Source organism: Gekko japonicus, unplaced genomic scaffold, assembly GCF_001447785.1.
Source record: "Gekko japonicus isolate JY-2015 unplaced genomic scaffold, Gekko_japonicus_V1.1 scaffold3888, whole genome shotgun sequence".
Classification (NCBI taxonomy): Eukaryota; Metazoa; Chordata; class Lepidosauria; order Squamata; family Gekkonidae; genus Gekko; species Gekko japonicus.
The window spans coordinates 27,181-46,139 of NW_015171620.1; the positions used below are offsets into that span (position 1 = coordinate 27,181).

At 47.0% G+C, this 18,959-nt stretch overlaps 2 protein-coding genes across 2 annotated transcripts; both read left to right on the forward strand.

Moving 5' to 3' along the window:
* Window positions 1–8,484: 8,484 nt before the first annotated feature.
* LOC107117773 (olfactory receptor 11H6-like) lies at window positions 8,485–9,444 on the forward strand. Its single transcript, XM_015419937.1, has one exon. The coding sequence runs from the start codon at window positions 8,485–8,487 to the stop codon at window positions 9,442–9,444; it is 960 nt and encodes a 319-aa protein (XP_015275423.1).
* A 5,403-nt stretch (window positions 9,445–14,847) lies between these two features.
* LOC107117774 (olfactory receptor 11H6-like) lies at window positions 14,848–15,810 on the forward strand. Its single transcript, XM_015419938.1, has one exon. The coding sequence runs from the start codon at window positions 14,848–14,850 to the stop codon at window positions 15,808–15,810; it is 963 nt and encodes a 320-aa protein (XP_015275424.1).
* Window positions 15,811–18,959: the final 3,149 nt, after the last annotated feature.

Here is an 18,959-nt window from a genome sequence, read left to right on the forward strand (position 1 = left end):
AGGAGGAGGAGGTGGAGGAGGAGGAGATTGGATTTATACCCCACCCATCACTACCCAAAGGTGTCTCAGAGTGGCTTACAAACTCCTTTCCCTTCCCCTCCCCACAACAGACACCCTGTGAGGTAGGTGGGGCTGAGAGCTCTGACAGGAACTGTTCTTTTTCAAGAACAGCTCTTATCAGAACTACCTCTTGCCCAAGGCCAGCCAGCCAGGTGCAAGTGGAGGAGTGGGGAATCAAACCCGGTTATCCCAGATTAGAATCCGCACACTTAACCACTTCACCAAACTGGTGTAGCACTCGTGAACCATATCCTGACACAGGAAATAGCACTCGTGACCCATATCCTGACACAGTGCTTACAGGCAATGCTCCCTCTAAGCTATGGAGTCTTGTGAGCAAAAATTCTACTTTGTGAGCTACTAGCATTAGAGTTGTGAGCGAGTGATTTGGCTGCTGCATAAATTAATTTGCTCTGGAGCCATCCTTCCTGAGCTAAGACAAAGATCTGTGAGCTGGAGGCTAAAAAAGTGTGAGCTAGCTCACACTAACTCAGCTTAGAGGGAACACTGCTTACAGGGTACCTTATTACGGACAGAGCATCACTCTGAATGCTATTGAGGTACAGAAAAGAGAACCATCTCAAAAGCATTTATGGGGAAAGGGAGTCCAGGGGTCTCTACAACAGGGAAGGGAAGGAAATACGGCTCCTGTAGGCTGCCATAAACCCATATTTATTTCACTTCACCAAATCCCAGGGAACGGATGCATCCTCCCAGAACTAGTTTCCTCTCACTTTGAGAACCACGGGGTTAGATCCAATTAGCCCCTCGCTTGCAGCACTGCCTAAGAAGACAACTGCATGTGGAAGACCACCTAGAAAAATCTCTTTGGTCTACAAAATCTACAAAAGAGGAATACCAATCCCAGTGTGGGTGCTGCCCTAAGGCAACCTCTCCTTTCGCCGCTGGGTGTGCAGCTACGGTAGCAACATCCGATGTAGGAGAGAAATCCTGTCACGCTGCCACCTTCCCTAAAACCCAGGGCTATTTTTGGGCAGGAACGCACAGGAATGGAGTTCCGGCTGGCTCCCAAGTTGGCCACACCCAGCAGGAACGCATTAGCATAACAGGCCACACCCAACAGCAGAAACTCATTAGGATTGGCTACATTAGGGGGGTGTGGCCTAACATGCAAAGGAGTTCCTGCTACAAAAAAAGGCCCTGGGTTTTGACAACAAACAAGGTCAACAGAATAAGAAGCAAAAGGTGGGTGTGGCTGGATGAGCACACTTCTGGTAACATGGGGGGGTGGCCTAATGTGCTAATGAGCTGTGATGTCAGGAGTGTGGCCCAATATGCTAATGAGTTCCTGTTGTTGGGTGTGGCCTATTATGCTAATGAGTTCCTGCTGGGCTTTTTCTACAAAAAGAGCCCAGCTAAAACCTACAACTCAACAAACATAACCAGAAGCTAGAGTTTTATGGGATAAAGAAGGATATGAGCACTGCAGGTTTCATCTCACTCACTCACTCACTCACTCAAAACCTCAATCAAGAACTCATTCCCTATGTTGCAAAGCTGCACAAATCAAGGAGGCCTTTGGCCACATAGAGCCTCAGAAGGCATTCCTTCACCACTGGCTATGGGGAGGAGCCAGGGTTCGGTGATAGGGCGTCTGCTTGGTATGCAGAAGGTCCCAGGTTCCATCCCCGGCATCTCCAGTTAAAAGACCAGACAGTAGGTGAAGTGAAAGACCTCTGTCTGAGACCCTGGAGAGCCACTGCCAGTCTCAGTAGACAGTACCAGTGGCCAGGGGTCATTTCGTAGAAAAAGAGCTAGGGGAACTCATTAGCATAACTCATTAGCATATGCCACACCCCCTGACATCAGAGGTGGGGAGGAAGCAACTTACCCTCCCTCTTCTCCTGCCTCCTCCTGGCTGAATGAGGGCCGGAAGCGGGGTGGCCGGAAGCAGGGGGCGGGGCTTCGTCATGTGCCCTGCCCATCGCATCTCACCCGGGGGAACGGTGATCCCCCGTGATGCCCCCAAATCGACCTCTGCTAATGGCTTTGATGAACCAGTGTCCTGATTCGGTGTAAGGCAGCTTCATGTATTCGTGTGGCAATTAACTATAATACCAACAGCCCACATCAGATTGGCTTCAGTGTTCCCTCTAAGCTGAGTGAGTGGGAGCTAGCTCACCGTTTTTTATCCTTCAGCTTACACATTTTTGTCTTAGCTGAGGAAGGAGGGCTCCAGAGCAATCTAATTTATGCAGCAGCCAAATCGCTCGCTCACCACTTTAATGCCAGTAGCTCACAAAGTAGAATTTTTGCTCACAGGACTCCACAGCTTAGAGGGAGCATTGGCGTGGGTTGTTGGTTTTGTATTCGAGCCTTTTAGAGTCTCAGCACCTTTACTGGCAACAAAAAAAAAGATTGAGAGAATGTGCAGATTTGCCTTCAAATTACCTTTGGTACAATCTACCAATGGCACAATTTGCCAAGGATGCAATGCTATACCTGTTGGTCCTCCTAATTTCAACACACACACCCTCAATTTGTTCTTCAGTATGAATTTGATTCTGAATAAAGGGGAAAGTGGATGGAGGGTGGCGGGCCGCTCCTTGGGGAATGTCAGATCCCCTGCCCTGGTGGCAGTTTAAAAAAAAACAGTACACTAGGACATTGTGACTTTGGTACCCCATCAGACAGAGTCCCTGGTTGGTTAAAAAAAGCAACCTTTTTTTTTCCCTACCAGGGAAAGATCAACAAGACTGATCAAGGGGGTTCTATGGATCCACTGACCAATCAGGGCCTCAGAGGGAGCCATAAGGAGTGCTCCCTGCCCAATATACTAATACACTGGTGTGGATGGAGTTGGCTTAAAGTGAAAAGCCTGCTGCTCTGTAGCATAGTTGCCAACTCCTGCTTGGGAAATTCCTGGAGTTTTGGGGGTGATGCCTGGGGAAGGCAGAGTTTGGGGAGGGAAGGGAGCTCAGTGGAGATGAAATGCCACAGAGGAGGAGGGATTCCCAAAATGGCGCCCACAGGTATCATGGTCTCCACCAACACCTTTCCTGGAGCCAACCAAGTAACTTTAGAAAGTGGAACCAGGTGGGACACTTGCCCAACAAGGCCTCTGACCGACCACTGGGGATTTGATTGGCTGGGTAGATGGAGGAGAAGGAGGAGGAGAAATTGGATTTAGACCCCACCATTCACTCGGAGTCTCAGGTCAGTTTACAAACTCCTTTCCCTTCCCCTCCTCACAACAGACACCCTGTGAGGTAGGTGGGGCTGAGAGAGCACTTTCCAGAACTGTCCTTTCAAGGACAGCTCTGACAGAACTATGGCTTGCCCAAGGTCATCCAGCAGCTGCAGGTGGAGGAGTGGGGAACCAAACCCAGTTCTCCCAGATTAGAGTCCGCACACTTAACCACTACACCAAACTGGCTCTCATTTCAGTTGAGGCTGCCACCACATTGTGGTTTTACACTCTCACTCCTCCTTCCCGGTCTATTTTTGAAAGTTATCATTCTTCTCCCCCGCACTTAGGCTTCCTTTTGTGTGTGTGACTCTGCCTCCCCCGGCAGCCATTTTGTGGTTGGCTCTGCTTCTGCTGGCAGCCATTTTGCAGTTGTGCCCACCACCCTGTGCCAGAATTCTGAACTAGCGTCTTAGCTCAAAAAGGTTTCGGACCCCTGCCATAGATTCTGCCCTCCAAAGCTGCCATTTTTTCCCAAGGGAACTCTGTTGTCTGGGGATCAAGAACTTCAGGCCCCACCTGGAGGTTGGTAACCTTAGGGAGGGACTTGCTTGCACTGCTGAGTTAAACAATGGCAAGAGTGACTTAGCTGCCAGCCTACCACCACAGGGACTATCTGCTAAGGACAATCAGGAGGCCGGGAGGAGGTGGTAGAGCCTCGTCCCATTTCCCCTACTGGGCCAGCCTCCACTGATTCCCCGCCAATTTGATTGGATGACTCCCAAGTCTAATATTGCAGGAGGAACGGGAGAAGATGCCCACACTGTGTGTAACTGTATCCTCACACACCCACCTCAGGTAAAGGTAAAGGTTTCCCTTGCTCGAAAGCCAGTCGAGTCTGACCCTAGGGTTGCAGTGCTAATCTCCGTTTCAAAGCCGAAGAGCCAGCGCTGTCCGAAGACGTTTCCGTGGTCATGTGGCCGGCATGACTAAACACTGAGGCGCACGGAACGCTGTTCCCTTCCCACCGAAGTGGTACCTATTTATCTACTTGCAATTTCTTGCTTTCGAACTGCTAGGTTGGCAGGAGCTGGAATGAGAGACGGGAGCTCACTCCGTCATGCGGCACACTCGGGTCTCGAACTGCTGAACTACCGACCTTCCACAACCTGCAGTTCAGCGTCTTAACCACTTGAGCCACCGCAGCGCCTTTACACCCACCTTAGTCGTGTCTTTTTCTAAACTAAAAGGTGCCAGCCGCTTTAGCCCTTCCTCAACAACCTAATCAACTCTATCGGCGTATCTGGTTGCTTAAAATAGTCCAAAGAGAAAACTCAGGGAAATGATTGTGTGAGGAAATGGTGTTTGTTTCCTCATGGCAGAAGTAAGCAGCCTGTGTCTGAAGTGAGAACTTACTGATATTGTCCTTGAGGGGCACAGTCTCAAGGGCCCCCCAAAGATTTATCAGAAGCATTCAGACGCCCACGCTCATGCATGCCCTCTCTTTCGTCCTAGCAAGCCTGCCGCATGGACAGCTACATCACAGCTGGGCTCCGCGGTAAAACTACAGGGAGGTGCAATAGACTTTTCCCCCCTCCCAATTCTGACAGAAGATTTCTGATGACTTTTCTCCTGGATGGCGCATCGCTTTCAAAGCTATTGAGGTACAGTAACGGGGACAATTACAAAAAGCAAAGGCGACTGAAGTGGGACCGTGGGGGGGGGAGCATTTGTGCTTCTAAAAGGAAATTATAATGATTTATGATAAAATCGTGGCTAAGGCTAAGCTGCGGTGGCTCAAGTGGTTAAGACGCTGAACTGCAGGCTGTGGAAGGTCAGTAGTTCAGCAGTTCGAGACCCGAGTGCCGCATGATGGAGTGAGCTCCCATCTCTAGTTCCAGCTCCTGCCAACCTAGCAGTTCGAAAGCAAGGAATTGCAAGTAGATAAATAGGTACCACTTCGGTGGGAAGGTAACAGCGTTCCGTGCACCTCGGTGTTTAGTCATGCCGGCCACATGACCACGGAAAACGTCTTCAGACAGCACTGGCTCTTCGGCTTTGAAACGGAGATGAGCACCGCAACCCTAGAGTCGGATTCGACTGGCTTTCGAGCAAGGGAACCTTTACCTTTAAGGGGAAAAAAGATTCTGGCTAACAGTGTTCCCTCTAAGCTGAGTTTGTGTGAGCTAGCTCACAGTTCTTTAGCCTCCGGCTCAAACATTTTTGTTTTAGCTGAGGAAGGATGGCTCCAGAGCAAACTAATTTATGCAGCAGCCCAATCGCTTGCTCACAACTTTAATCCCAGTGGCTCACAAAGTAGACTTTTTGCTCATTAGACTCCACAGCTTAGAGGGAACATTGCTGGCTAATGAAACTGAGGGATGATGAGGTATCTCAGGATTCTCAGCTGCACCCGTAATTTTTACTTAATTGTTCAGGCAAAGTGATTTCTTCCACTTAGACTCTAGAATTTCCAGTGTCATTCAAAGACACCCTGCCATCCTTAAGTATGGACACTGTCATATCGTTTTCTATGCTATGGGGAAATGAAGTCTCTCTGAAAAAAATGAGTGGAGGTCCCTGCCTGCTCCAAGGAGGGTCTCTCATTCAGTGCCCTCAACAACTGAAAGGCCAGACATGCCCCTCACAGAACCCTTCCTGATCACTCACAGGTCTCTGTGGGGAAAAAAATTAGAATGTGTTTGGGCCAAAAGATCGGTTTCCCCTTCTCTCCCTCTCCTTCCCCTGCAACACCAGTTTCAGAGAATCCCAGACTATCTAAGGTACTATTTGTATACTTTCATATGGAATAGAAACTTTTGAAACTCTGGCTGCTGCTGACAATTTCTCTGTCTTCATCTCATGCTTTTTTGGTTCTGGTGGGAGAGTCTTGCTCTGTGGGTTCACTGTGCTCCCAACTTACCCCACCCCCCCACCCATGTGGGGACACAGTTATAATTAGATTCATCAGTGTTATCTGAATACTTCTGAAATGGTTATTTATGAAATTGTTTTCATTTATGAATTTTTAAAAAATTAATTTTAAAGCACTGGAATTGATTTTTGTATTTATCGGAATGGATATGTAATTATGGTTGTTCGTCGCTTAGAGCCCTGAATACTCAGGGATTGAGTGATTTATAAATCCAATTTATAAACAAATAAGTTCCTGGTGTTACACTAGCCACAAGTTGGATGAAACAACCCAGCCATTTCATGGTAAATTCTGTACAGTTAGGGTGCGGTCAGATGGCGTGCTGGGAACAGTTTAAATTGCTCTGGCCCTGATGCGGTCTTTTTTAACCTGGAGAATCGCAATCACACTCACCTCCTTGCTTCAGATTGCTGCGCTGTTGTTTTTCTCTCTCTCTCATTCTGGCCATGTGCACAGGCAGCCATCTGTGGAAATAAAAGTTTCACACCTGCGCAGAACAGCGATTTCCACTTCAACCTGACTGCTGTAACACTTCCCTTTAAACGTTTACCGCCGAAAATGGCCTCCGTGAGATCCCGAACTCGTCTAAAGGTTAAAACTAGGCACCATTTAAACATTGTTTATAATAACCCTGTGGCGGACCTCCGCCTATGCGCACACCGCCAACGCTTTTTTAAAAATGGCAGGCGAAAAGCGGAAGCCTCGGGCTGATTTCGAGCACGGAGGGGGTTTAAAATGGAAGTGGCTCGACACCGGAGGCACGATCACACAGGGGGGGAAATGTGGCTGGAACCGGAGAATCAGGAAAACACCACTTGGGGACCTGGTATCAAAATACTCCGGGTTAAAGCTGTTTTGAGCCAGAAAGCGACGGCTGGGAACAGGAGGCAGATGCTGACCGTGTGACCGCGCAGATAAAATCCGTCTCTGAGGCGGGCCGAAAGCGGACTAAACGGCCCGTCTGAATGCACCCTTAGTTTCTTCTACTGTATTCTAGAAAATTATGAAAATATAAATAATAAAAAAACACAATCTGCTTTTCAGATCTTCAAGTTTTGATGGCATTATCTATGTACTTTGTAAACCTCTCCCCTCATTCTAACTGACAAGTACAAGATATATAGCAGTGCTAGCAATATAGAACATCTCTTTAAGAGACTCGTTTATCTGAGACAGCTGGTGCTGTGTAGGAGGGAATTGTTTCCTCAAACGTAGAATTTGGCTGGGTTTGAATATGTTAAATCTATCTTGTTAGTGTCTGCCTATCAATACAAGGCATTTGGTTGGGGTTTTTTGTTCTAATGGTTTTGGGAGGGGCTGTGGCTCATGGCTGAGCATCTGCTTGGTATGCAGAAGGTCCCAGATTCAGTCCCTGGCATTTCTCCCTCTGCCCCATTCAGCCACTGTTGCAGTGGAAGTTATTAAATCCTTTCAATTCTCTGCAACCTCCAATGGAGGACCTTCAAGCTTCCCAGAACTGCTGTTGTCAATTACCAGGCTGATTACACTAAAAATAAATTACCATTGACTTATTTTGACTAGTGTGGTTTGGAGACAAGAACTTCAGCTAAGGAGCTGCCCCCAATAGATGAAAGGCAGAGAGCCCTGCCCCCCGGAGCGACCAGCCACAGCCTGTGCCAGCCACATAAAGGAATCCATGAATGAGCTGATTATTAGAATAGATCACTGAATGGTTGCCGCCATCGCTAAACAACACTATGACCAGTGTTCCCTCTAAGCTGAGTTAGTGTGAGCTAGCTCACAGTTTTTTAGCCTCCGGCTCACAAATTTTTGTCTTAGCTCTGGAAGGATGGCTCCAGAGCAAACTAATTTATGCAGTAGCCAAATTGCTTGCTCACAACTTTAATGCCAGGAGCTCACAGAGTAGAATTTTTGCTCACACGACTCCATAGCTTAGAGGGAACATTGACTATGACTATCAGATTCGTTTCTTACTAGCACTTTATAATAATAGATTGTTTTTAGAAGGTTTTAGGATTGTTAATAACTGTTATTTATGCGTTTTTGCTCTTTTATGTAAGCCACCCTGAATAATAAATAAACAAACAAACAAATTGTGACCATCTCCTAGCAACGGCATCACTCCAACCCTATGCAGAAGATTACTCAAAGTGCACGTTTTGCTATTATTTTTTATATTTCATAATTTAAAGTACCCAGAGGAACAATACCTTCTGATGAAACCTGGATGGGGGGGGTTTGACATTCCCCCTCCCTCTGTGGATTCCATGTCTCTTTAGCATTTCTCTTTCTATGGAGACAGATAGCCAGACAACTGCAGTCTATTTTATGCAATGCTAATTCTGTCATCTAATTCCAGATGGAGTTCACCAACGGGACGGTTCATGAATTCATTTTGCTGGGCTTTCAGGTTGGGCAGCTGCAACGACTCCTGCTCCTCGTCTTTTTCACTCTTCTTTACATGCTCGCCATGGCTGAGAACATCACCATCATCACACTGGTGGTTCTAGACACCCACTTGTCCCGGCTTCCCATGTACATCCTGCTGAGCAACTTCTCCTGGCTGGAGATCTGTTACGTGAGCACCACTATGCCCCGGATGCTCTTAGACCTGGCATTGTCCAACAAGATCATCTCCTTCAGCTCCTGCTTCCTCCAGTTTTACATCTTCTTCTCTCTCGGCAGCACTGAATGCTTCTTCCTCTCTTCTATGGCCTTGGATCGGTACTTGGCCATCTGCCACCCACTGCGATATCCACAGATCATGTCCCCAAGTTTCTGCTATGTCCTCGTCACTGCTTCTTGGGCTCTTGGCTTCCTGGCATACATTGTCCCAGTGACACTGATCTCCATGATGTCTTTCTGTGGCCCCAACGTCATTGACCATTTTTTGTGTGATCCTGGGCCGATTCTGGCTTTGGCGTGCCCTCCACTACCAAATGCTCCCCTCAGTAGTCTGGTTTTTATGGATGTTGTGGTGATCCTAGGCAACATCTTGTTTGCTGTGCTGTCCTACATCTCTGTGATTGTCACCTTGATGAAAAACTCTAGCAAAGGCAATCGGGCCAAGTCCTTCTCCACCATATCATTCCACTTGTTGGTGGTCACACTTTACTATGGCCCTGCAGCAGGGATTTATATAAAGCCAGGAGGAGAAACTGATCCAAATGTCACTAAGATAGTCACACTTTTCTATACTGCCATAACACCCTTTCTAAACCCCATGATTTACTGTCTGAGGAATGATCAGGTGAAGGAGGCACTGTGCAGGCTATGGAGAAGAAAGGCTGTGCTTTTGAAAAGAAAAGTCACAGTGTGAAAAAGAGGAAAGGAACAGGAAATGTATCACAAAACATGCAATAGTAGTGTCCACAATAAAGCTTTTTAATGGAAACTATCAGGATGTTTAATAAAATGAGGACCAGAAAGAGATATTCTTACTGGTGAGACAGGGCAAATCATGAATTATTCGAGGGTTCTCAGCTGCACCCACAATTTTGACTAAATTGTTAAGTCAAAGTGCTTTTCTTCAGTGAGACCCTAAAAATTCCAATTTTGTCCATAGGCATCCCGCCATCTTGCCCAAAATCAAACATGGTGTGAAACAATTGTTTTTACTACTAGAAAACTGAGTATCTCTTCCAAATGTATGAAGGCCCCTGCCGTCTCCTAATCTTTGTTCAGAACGCTGGACAGCTCCTTCCTCAGCCTCCATGTGTTTAATAAGGGGAAATCCCTTTCAAAACACTTCCTGATCATTCGCAGGATTAGGACGATCAAAGAAATTAATACAATGCTGATACTATATATCAATATCATTTTTAAATGATGATGCACAGCTTCTGGTAGACCTTGACACTGTTCTCTAAGAGTTTGCAAGAACAAACATTCTGCCAAACGTAGGAACTACAGTGATTGTTCCAGATACGGGGCATTACTCCTTCTTCTGTTACTTTATTAAATAGATTTGTCATAAATATTGTGACAAGTTCATCCTTTTCATTTAAACACAATGTGTATCAAATTGCTTTGTACCTAAATTCCAGTTCATGTATTTTAGGCAAGAGGTTAGGGGTTCTGTTCTTCTGTTCCTTTCCTTCTCTGTCCTGCAATAGGAAGTCAGACTATTATGTTTTCCCTGCAATACCAGTTTAAGAGCATCCCAAACTATGTGTCAGCATCCTTAATTCAAATTAAAATGGTTTCCAATGTATCATAGAATCATAGAGTTGGAAGGGACCTCCAGGGTCATCTAGTCCAGCCCCCTGCACAATGCAGGGAATTCACAAATGCCTCCCCCACACAGACACACCCAGTGACCGCTGTTCCTTGCCCAGAAGATGACAAAAAAACCTCCAGGATCTCCAGCCAAACTGGCCTGGAGAAAATTTGCTTCCTGACCCCAAAGTGGCGATCGGCATTTCCCTGGGCGTGTAAGAAAGGGCCACAAAAACTAAGCACTGATGCAGCTCTTCCTGCCCTCCCTCTCATGATCTGCCTCAGTTCACAGAATCAGCATTGTTGACAGATGGCCATCTAGCCTCTGTTTGAAAACCTCCAAAGAAGGAGAGCCCACCACCTCTCGAGGAAGCCTGTTCCACTGAGAAAACAGCTCTGACTGTCAGAATATTTACTCAGTTTTTCTACCACCAGATCTCACACGAGTAACTAGCAGAGGCTGCAAACCTAAGAAACCCGGAGTTGTACCTCAAACATTTGCCATGTATTGCTTTTCCCTTTCTACCGTGGCTCAGTGGTAGAGCATCTGCTTGGTGTGCAGAAGGTTCCAGGTTCAATTCCCAGCATCTCCCGCTAAAAGGACCAGGCAGGATGGGAAAGTGATGGGAAAGACCTCTGCCTGAGACCCTGGAGAGCTGCTGCCAATCTGAGTAGACAAAAAACTGACTTTTATGGACCGAGGGTCTGGTGCAGTGTAACGCAGCTTCATGTAAGCTATAGTCTCACATCCTCAACTCGACTGAATACCATGTCCATTTGAAGCTATCACACTAAAACATTATCAAATCACTAATTCTCTGAAATCCCCCCCACCCAGTTACTCTTTCCTCTACACCAGTATCAAATAGCTGTCGTGTTGCATTCCCGTGGAAACATGTTTCCCTGTGGTAAGTAAAGGTTTCCCTTGCTCCAAAGCTAGTTGAATCTGACTCTCTATGCCAGTGGTGGCGAACCTATGGCACGGGTGCCAGAGGGGGCACTCAGAACACTCTCTGTGGGCACGCGTGCCATCGCCCCAGCCAGGCCCAGACCACCATTAAAGTGTCGAACTCTCTGCCAAATAATTTTAAGTAAATGAAAGCATTTGGGATTGCTTTCCTTACTTTGGATCATCTTAAGTTAATGTATGAGTTGTTTTTTTCTAACGTAAAACCTCAGTATTCAGGTTTAATTGCCATGTTGGCACTTTGCGATAAATAAGTGGGCCTCAGTGCTTAGTTCTCGTGGCCCTTTCTTACACACAGAGATCAGTTCCCCTGAGGGGAAATGGCAGCTTCAGAGAGTGGACTCTGGCTTTGCAACCCTCTTCTCCTCACCCACCCCAGGATCCATTCCCCAAAACTCCACGAATTTCCCAGCTCAGAGCTGGCAACCAGTGTCCCCTCTAAGCTGAGTTAGTGTGAGCTAGCTCACAGTTCTTTAGCCTCCAGCCCACACATTTTTGTCTTCGCTCAGGAAGGAGGGCTCCAGAGCAAACTGATTTATGCAGCAGCCAAATCGCTCCCTCACAACTTTCATGCCAGCGGCTCACAAACTAGAATTTTTCCTCACAAGACTCCACAGCTTAGAGGGAACATTGCTGGCAACCCTATTACTCCAGGGTGTCTAGAGTGGAGTAACTCTGCATAAGTATGCACCGTGTTAGCCATATTTGGAGATAAAAGAAAGAGGAAAGACTTGGGCTTAGAACCTCACCACGGGAAGACAATTTTATCCAGTTCCTCCTTCCCACTACAGGGCCCTCTTCTCCCCACAGCTGTTCAGTGGGGTCCAGAGACCACTGGGGCTGCAGCAAGAAGGGGGAGGCAGGAAAATCCATGTATATAAGTCCCTTTCCATTTGCACTAGTTGGATCCAGCCAGGTTTCTCACTCTACCTCACCTAATTCCCTTCTTGACTACAACCCTTGTGCCACAAGGCTTTTGTTCATATGAGTCCCACGATCCCTGGCATAGCCTTTTCTGGATGGTTGAAGGGCACCTGCCCTTCCTGTTTCACCCACAGAAAAGCCACTTGGATCTAAACCTTGGTGTCCATCTGTTTGTACAGGGGTCATTTCGTAGAAAAGGAGGTGCAGGAGCTCATTAGCATAACGTATTTGCATATGACACACGCCCTGACAACACCAGAAGTGTGTCAGAAGGCAACACCCACCACTTAGGCTCCACTGGACAGTTTTGGATTGCTAGCTATTGGGGGGGGGGGGAATGGGCAGATCTGTCCTTGCAGAGGAGGGAGAGCTTGTACCTGAATAAAACTTGGTCTTTTAAAAAAAAGATTTATTTATGATTTTTACATTACAAAGAGAAAAACAAAGTTGATCTTAAAGGTGCCACTGGACTGTCTTGGACCGGGGGGGCAGGGGGAGCTCTGCAACTTACCTGGCTGCTTTTTGCTCTGACTGAGGGCTGCTGGGAGCAGGGGGTGGGGCTTGTTGCATGTGCCCGCCACCTCATCTCTTGACTGCCGGAGCTGCGCTCCTGGGCAGTCCTGCAGGAAATGACCCCTGTGTTTGTAACTGAGAGCCGTCTCCAAGAACAGAGTGGCCTCAGTCCCATCTCAGCCACTGTCCTTCAGAGACTAGCCAAGCATCTAGCCGAGGTCGTTTCCTAATGCCCCAGTTTTCCATGTACAGGGAAGCATCCTTGTTTCTGTTTTGGTCCTGTGGAGGTAGGTCTTCCCTTGACAGATCTATCAACAGGAGATGGCCCATGTTTACCAAACACAGCATTCTGGAAGGAAAGGCTGATTACTCGTGGCAATTGCCTGCATATCATAACAACAGGGAGCCGAGCTGTCTTCTAGCGATATTACTCTTGAGGGGCCATTTCCCACGGGTCACCGATAATTTATTAGTAGCATTTCGGTTTCTCCTCTCATTTCCCTCCAAGCCATGACCAAAGCTGCAGCTGAACACCACTGTCAGACCACAGTCTCTGCCAACAGTCTGGAGAGAGACTGAAAGAGAAGGTTCATGTTATGCATCTGCTATTCTTCACTGGTTTTCGTGATTTTAACTTAATTATCAGTGAATCCAAACACTCTGGGGCTGCTGCTTTCTTCCAGTCCGACCTGTTTTATGGGGTTCCGTGCGCCTTGCTGTTTAGTCATGCCGGCCACATGACCACGGAAGCGTCTTCGGACAGCGCTGGCTCTTCGGCTTGGAAACGGAGATGAGCACCGCAACCCTAGAGTCGGATTCGACTGGCTTTTGAGCAAGGGAGACCTTTACCTTTTTAATACTGGCTTGCTGTGACCTGGATGGCCCAGGCTAGCCCGATCTCATCAGATCTCAGAAGCTAAGCAGGGTTGGCCTTGGTTAGTACTTGGATTGGAGACCACCAAGGAAGTCCAGGGTCACTATGAAGAGGCAGGCAATGACGTTTGGTTTTTTGTTTGTTTTTCTGTACTCGGGGTAATCTGTATTGCACCCGAAACATTCTAAAAAGGCATTCCCTGCGATTCGATTAGGACTTCCATTTTATCATGACATAGGTGAGTGTCATTACATAAGAGATTGTGTGTGCGTGGCTTTCTAAATGGAACTTGCATATTCAAGCTTAGCCTCACTGGCATTATTTTGGCCTTCCTTCAGCCCATGAAAAGATAGAGCCACAGGAACTGTGTGAAGTGCGCCCAATGTTTCTTTAACGATAGCAATAATGTTATAGATATGAAAATTGCAAAAGTGATACTAATACACTCAAGTTGTAAATCCAGTTACATATGATAGAAGATCACAACGACGGCGGGACGGTGGTCTCCAGAATGTGATGCCGTTTCGACAAACGTCTTCTTCTGACCAAGAATCTAGAAGTGGATGATGTTTGGAAAGTTGCACTTCAATAGAAAAGCTACCCGATTCACATGAAGTTCAATAACAGTTTCACCTATTTCATTGCACAAGTAATGGAGAAAATTTCTCCCCACTTATAGATTCTTGGTCAGAAGAAGACGTTTGTCGAAACGGCATCACATTCTGGAGACCACCGTCCCGCCGTCGTTGTTATCTTCTATCATATGTAACTGGATTTACAATTTGAGTGTATTAGTATCACTTTTGTAATTTTCATATCTAAAACATTATTGCTATCGTTAAAGAAACATTGAGCGCACTTTACACAGTTCCTGTGGCTCTATCTTTTCATGTCTATGGACTGTGACCATATTTGTCTTTGTACATACTTCCTTCAGCCCAGACATGAAGACAATTTAGCATGTGCAAGATAGGAAGGGAATGACTCCCAGCCACATTCAAAAGCATAATATGTGGCCCAAAGTTACTCTTTAGACTTAACAACGTATAGCTACCCGATGCAGCTTGTTTCTGCAGAAAATGGACATGATATCTGAACTGCAGGAGGACTGCTCTCCTTCCCTAACTGATTGGCATGTATCTTTAGCACTTCTTTTTCTAGGGATACAAATAACCAGTCAATAAAGGTATATCATGCATAACGATAATTTTCTTATCTATTTTTAGATGGAGGTAGTCAATGGGACTAGAATTCGGGAATTCGTTTTGCTGGGATTTGAACTCGGGCAGCGGAAGTGTTTCCTACTCCTCATCTTCTTCAGCATTCTCTATGTGTTGACACTGGCTGAGAACATCACCATCATCACACTGGTGGTTCTAGACACCCACTTGTCCCGGCTTCCCATGTACATCCTGCTGAGCAACTTCTCCTGGCTGGAGATCTGTTATGTGAGCACCACTATGCCCCGGATGCTCTTTGACCTGGCCTCATCCCACAAGACCATCTCCTTCAGTTCCTGCTTCCTCCAATTTTACATCTTCTTCTCTCTGGGCACAACAGAATGCTTCTTCCTCTCATCCATGGCCTTGGACCGGTACTTGGCCATCTGTCACCCACTGCGCTATCCACAAATTATGTCTCCAAATTCTTGTTATGTTTTGGTAACGTCTTGTTGGCTCCTTGGATTCCTGGTGTATGTCATCCCAGTGACTTTGATTTCCAGTATGACTTTCTGTGGTCCCAATGTTATCGACCATTTTTTGTGTGATCCTGGGCCAATTCTGTCATTGGCTTGCCCTCCACTAGCAAATGCTCCTATTATCCTTCAGACCGCCATGAATGTTGTCGTTTGTCTAGGCAATATGTTCTTTGTTGTGCTCTCCTACGGGGCCGTGATTCTAACCCTGATGAAAACCTCTCGCCAAGGCAACCGGACAAAGTCCTTCTCCACCATATCTTTCCACTTAGTGGTGGTGGCGCTTTTCTATGGCCCCGTGGCAGGGTCTTATGTAGTCCCGGTTGGAGAAGGCGAGATGAAGGTCATTAAGGTCATAACACTCTTCTACACTGCCGTGACACCCTTTCTCAACCCCATTATCTATTGTCTGAGAAATGATCAGGTGAAGGAGGCACTAGGCAGGTTGTGGAAGAGAAAGACAATATTTCTGATGAGGAGAGTGACTGTGTAGGGAGGTGAGAAGAAGGTGGGGAAGAAACACCCAACCTCCCGGCAACATTAATACATTCAACCTTTGGACAAGAAGGGTATCTTTCCTTGATCATAGATTCAGGTGGGGTAGCCGTGTTGGTCTGAAGCAATCAGGGCCGGCTCATTCACTAGGCAAACTAGGCAATCGCCTAGAGTGGGCCAGCCCTTAGGGGCGCCAAGCTGCACCCGGCCCCGTACTCTGGGAGTTTCTTGATTATTTGTGTTTTTCATTCTTCCTAAAATGCATTTATTTTTTAAAATTGGTGGGCGCATGGGGGGGGGGCGCCAGAAGGGATCCTCGCCTAGGGTGCAAAATAAGCTGGGGCCGGCCTTGGAAGCAATAGAAATAAGTCTGAGTCCAGTGGCACCGTTAAGACCAACAAGTTTAATTCTGGGTATAAGCTTTCGTGTGCACACACACCGTATCTGAAGAAACGTGCTTGCACATGAAAGCGTATACCCAGAATTAAACTCGTTGGTCTTAAAGGTGCCCCTGGACTCAGACTTTGCCCTGTTTCCCTGATCAGTGTGTCTTAGATTGCCAGTCAGAAAGCCTTCCCATTAAGCTGGGGAAAGAGCCAAGCTTGTTGCTTCCTTGGAAACCCAGAGGCCACCTCAAGGTATTTCTCTGACCGCTTTGTGAACCAGAACCCAAATCTGCAAACATTTTAAGCCCAAGGTTATTGAGATCTCTCTGTCGTGCAACTCTTCTGTGATGCTTAAAATGAAAGGCTTGGTCTGTTCTTTTTATACAGCAGCCTCAACCGTATGGTTTTTAAAAAGGTCAAGGTTCCCTTGCTCGAAAGCCAGTCGAATCCGACTCTAGGGTTGCGGTGCTCATCTCCATTTCCAAGCCGAAGAGCCAGCGCTGTCCGAAGACGTTTCCGTGGTCATGTGGCCGGCATGCCTTTGTTTGTTCTATTTGTATACTTTGATTAGATTTTAAAGAACTGCATGTGACCTTTAACATGTAGACATATACCCAAAGCGTTTGATTAGCCTGTCAAAGTTCCTTGTTACTCTCTTTGTAGTTTTAGTTTTGTAGTTTATAGTTTGTAGTGTGTAGTAAGAAAACAATAACAATTATATATATATTAAAAAAAGAAGTCCAGGGATGCTGTGCAGAGGCAAGCAATGGCAAAACCCCCACGGGGCTGCCGTAAGTCAGCTGTGACTTGATGGCAAAAGAAAAGTTGGCATGTGTACAACTTTAGTCTCCTTTTAAAGCCCTCAAAGCCAGTAGTGTCTATCACCAGATCAATTGGCAGTAACTCCTGAAGAAATACTTCATTTGTATGTCCTAAATGATCCAGGGCTATTTTTGGGCAGGAACGCACAGGAACGGAGTTCCAGCGGGCTCCCGAGTTGGCCACGCCCAGCAGGAACTCATTAGCATAATAGGCCACACCCAACAGCAGACACTCATTAGGATTGGCTACATTAGGGTTGTGTGGCCTAACATGCAAAGGAGTTCCTGCATCAAAAAAAGCCCTGGGTTTTGACAACAAACAAGGTAAACAGAATAAGAAGCAAAAGGTGAGTGAGGCTGGATGACCACACTTCTGGTAACATGGGGGTGTGGCCTAATGTGCTAATGAGCTGTGTTGTCAGGGGTGTGACCTAATATGCTAATAAGTTTCTGCTGTTGGGTGTGGCCTATTATGCTAATGCGTTCCTGCTGGGCTTTTTCTACAAAAAGAGCCCTGCGCTAAACCTCCTGCCTATCAGTTTCACTGGGCAAAGTGTTTCAAAGCATTCTTGAGCTTGAATTGTGTTGCTTACGATGTTAGCTTTACATCTCATATTTCTGTGCTCAGTTATCTCTTTTTTGCCTCCTTGGAAAATGACTAGACATAAAACAAAATACTTAGCACAAGGCGACCCATATCTTCAAAGCAAAGGCCCCCATCGCCTTATTTTGCACTCCGTCTGCTATCAAAGATGTGCAGTCCGTACTTGAACAAGTCAAACATTCATTTCCCATTTATTGCTTTTGAAGAATTGTAGTCCCCTTCGCCGCCACCTCTGCCACCAGGCTGTCCACACAAGGTTCTCTCCCACCCACCCCAGATGCACGCGTTGGATTTGCCATCATCAGGGGTCATTTCCTGCCGGAGCGCACAGGAGCGGAGCTCCGGCAGTAAAGAGCCCAGGAGGTGGGCACATGCAACAAGCCCCACCCCCTGCTTCCAGCAGCCCTCAGTCAGAGTAAGAAACAACCAGGTAAGTTGCAGAGCCCCCCCCAAAAAACAGTCCAGTGGCACCTTTAAGACCAAGTTTTATTCAGGCACAAGCTCTCCCTCCTCTGTGAGGACAGATCTGCATGTCCCCCCCCCCATAGCTAGCAATCCAAAAGAGTCCAGTGGTGCCTGAGCAGTGGGTGTTGCCTTCTCACACACTTCCAGTGATGTCAGGGGGCGTGGCATATGCAAATAAGTTATGCTAATGAGTTATGCTAATGAGCTCCTGCATCTCATTTCCTACGAAATGACCCCTGGCCATCATACTGTTTTTGCCAGGCGGGAGCCAGGCCAACCATACACATGAGGGGCAAGTGGCTCCCACTGGGAGAAGGAAAAGGAGGCCACACAAGACACCATTTGGCCTTCAGCTCCTATCTCTGTTAGCGAGAGAAGAAGAGGAAGAAGAAGAGAAGAGATTGGATTTATAGCCCGCCCTTCACTTGGAGTCCCAGAGCGGCTCACAAACTCCTTTCCCTCCCCCTCCCCACAACAGACACCCTGTGAGGTGGGTGGGGCTGAGAGAACTCTGACAGAAACGGCTCTTTTTCAAGGACAGCTGTGCCAGAGCTTGTGACTGACCCAAGGTCACATCAGCAGGTGCAAGTGGAGGAGTGGGGACTCAAACCCGGTTCTCCCAGATTAGAGTCCGCGCACTTAACGACTACACCAAACTGGCTCTTTTCCAAGTACCGTACAGAATGGTGGCTCATTGCCTCAGTCAATCCAACACTGTTCAGGGAGAATAATATCTAGCCAAGGTTTCTGCCAGACACATCAGGGAGAGTCTTGTTTTGATCTTCTGGCAGCAAGTCTTCCCTTGGGAGATGCATCAATAGGACTTGGTGACATCAGTTATTGGGTGGAACCTTTTTCTATCACCTCTCCC